The sequence below is a fragment of the Lathyrus oleraceus genome, chromosome 4 (genome assembly GCF_024323335.1).
Source record: "Lathyrus oleraceus cultivar Zhongwan6 chromosome 4, CAAS_Psat_ZW6_1.0, whole genome shotgun sequence".
Classification (NCBI taxonomy): domain Eukaryota; kingdom Viridiplantae; phylum Streptophyta; class Magnoliopsida; order Fabales; family Fabaceae; genus Lathyrus; species Lathyrus oleraceus.
In genome coordinates, this window is record NC_066582.1 from 274221149 (window position 1) to 274223891 (window position 2743).

Here is a 2743-nt window from a genome sequence, read left to right on the forward strand (position 1 = left end):
ATTAACATTTAAGTTAGTTAATTTCAAAATTTTATTTATATTTTTTTTTCATTTTATACATATAGAAAATTTGTGAAATATTGTTATTAGAGATTTAATCATATACAATCTATTTATATTCATTTAACTCAACTAATAATTGAGTTATTCCACCTATCCTTAATTTTAATATTTTAATTTATTAAAAAATAACATCACTTAAAATTTATAAGAGATTCTTTATATATATATATATATATAACCAACTTCAAGGATCTTAATCATACCAACCAAAAAACCTATTCTATTTCAACTTCAGCCACCCATATGAACACCATGGAAAATTCAAATGATGAAAATGCTCTTGTGCCAGAATTCTTACGACAACATGACATAGGCAAAGAATGCAAGGAGTTATTACCCACATTGCGATTAGAAAAAGGTTTGATTGCAACTCACTTATATCAATATCAAGGATTTTGGTTTTTTCCAAAGATTCTCAATGGTGTTTTATCGTGTCAAAAACACTTTCAAGCTCTTGATGATGATATCCTTTTAGCCACTTATCCCAAATCAGGTACAACTTGGCTCAAAGCATTGTTGTTTGCTTTGATAAACCGCAACAAATATCCAAATACTCATAGCGATCATCCTTTGCTCACTAAAAATCCTCATGATCTTGTTTCCTTTTGGGAGATTGGCCTTTACTACGACAAAGACTTAGTTCCCGATCTCCAAACAATATCTCCTCCAAGACTTTTCTCGACTCATCTATCTTATGAATCATTGCCAAAATCTGTGAAAGACTCGAGTTGCAAGGTGGTCTATCTATGTAGAGATCCTAAAGACACTTTGGTTTCATTGTGGCATTTTTTAAACAAGATAAGACCAAAAAATAGGGAAACACTTCCATTAGAAGAAGTTTTTGAGAGCTTTTGTAGAGGAGTGACTTCTTTTGGACCTTTTTGGGAGCATGTATTAGGATATTGGAAGAAAAGCTTGGAAAGTCCAAAGAAGGTAATGTTTTTGAAATATGAAGAAATAAAAATGAGACCAAATTTTTATTTAAAAGAGATTGCTAAGTTTTTGGAGTGTCCATTCTCCAAAGAAGAAGAATCTAAAGGCGTGAATGATGATATATTAAATTTGTGTAGTTTTGAGAAGTTGAGTAACTTGGAAGTCAATAAATTTGAAAAAACATCTAATGAAGTTGAAAACAAAACTTTTTTTCGTCTTGGCCAAGTTGGAGACTGGAAAAATTTTCTTACAACAGAAATGATTGAGCATATAAACACAATCACCGAAAAAAAATTTGTTAAGCATGGGTTGAAGTTTTAGAGTATGAGATATTTGAATTGATATTTATGTTGTAATGTGCTTTTTTTTGTTGATGCCCCTTTGGTTTTGTTTGTGTTGTGTAACTTTGATTTTGTTCTAGTTTTTCTTTGTAACTGTATGTTAATTAAGGAGATGCTTTGTATGAGAGATTTTGTTCTAATTTAGTCCGCTTCCGTCAATAAAATTTTACTTATAAAAAAGTTTCACATTTTATTAAAGTTTTTATTTTTTAATTATTTAATAAATATAGTAAGGTAATATATATATATATATATATATATATATATATATATATATATATATATATATTATATATATATATATATATATATATATATATATCAAATTTATGTTAACAAAATCACTAATTAAAGATTTGACAAGTTCATATAGTTGTTGTCATTAAGAATGTCTTATATGATAGTCATTTTTTTTTAAGTTATATAATATTCTTTTGATATCATAATACTTTATGTTAAGATTATTCTTTTTACATAAATAGTTTACAAGGTTATTATGATTATAACAATTTCTTATAGTTTCTATAGATATTGAATTTGTAAACTTCAGTTTGATCTCAATAAAGACTTTTGTTGGATCAGTTGAAAATATATATGATTCAGAGATCACATTGCATCAAATTTTCATATCTCCATCAGTGACGAAGTCAGAACTTTTATGAAGTGTGGGCATTATTTATAAAAATATATTTTAAATAATTTTTTGTTTTAAACTTACTTTTTGTGTATGAAATTGTTTTTTTCATATATGTTTTTAAAAAATACTTTAAGATAAGCATCTTAATATTTTTTATTTTAAATAAAATAATAATGATTAATAATTTTTTTAAATTATTTTTTATCTAAGATCCAAATAAAATTAATTGACTAAAAAAATTTAAAATTAATAAACTAACATTTAAATAAATTACTACCATATTACCTATTAGAAGTAATTCATATTTATTAGTTGTACTATTTTCTTAGCCCCTAAGTTTGTTAGAGGGTATTTTAGTATTTTATCCTATTCTAGTAACCCTAGTTTTAGCTTATAAATAGGGTGGCAATCATTGTAACTTTTATCATGTTTTGTAGCCGTCATTCTCTTAATAGAATATTTCCGTTAATCATTTATTCTACCTTTGCACCAACAATTGGTATCAGAGCTCCGGTTCGGATTCATTGGGAAACACGGGAAACACGAGTGAACGTGAGGTCTTGTGTGTTTGATTTTGATTCTTAGATTCGTGTTGAATCTTGAACAAAATCTGATCAGAATTTTAATTCTGTGGGTGGGAAACACTGTGAGAAATCTGAGTGTACTGTGCAAGGTAGAAAGATGAACGAAAACGGATACATGAACACCAAACTTCCAGTATTTGACGGTAAAAACTGGAATCGTTGGATGATCCAAATGCGTGTACTGT

The 2743-nt window shown here is 27.2% G+C and overlaps 1 protein-coding gene across 1 annotated transcript; it reads left to right on the forward strand.

The window, feature by feature from the left end:
• The first annotated feature begins 255 nt into the window (after positions 1-255).
• On the forward strand, positions 256-1481 carry LOC127075064 (cytosolic sulfotransferase 12). The gene has a single exon (XM_051016513.1). It carries the CDS (start codon positions 307-309, stop codon positions 1315-1317), a length of 1011 nt encoding a protein of 336 aa, XP_050872470.1. The 5' UTR covers positions 256-306; the 3' UTR covers positions 1318-1481.
• Positions 1482-2743: the final 1262 nt, after the last annotated feature.

Excerpts from the sequence above, each read along its gene's own strand:
- LOC127075064 (XM_051016513.1), top strand. The coding sequence starts at position 307 with ATGAACACCATGGAAAATTCAAATGATGAAAATGCTCTTGTGCCAGAA.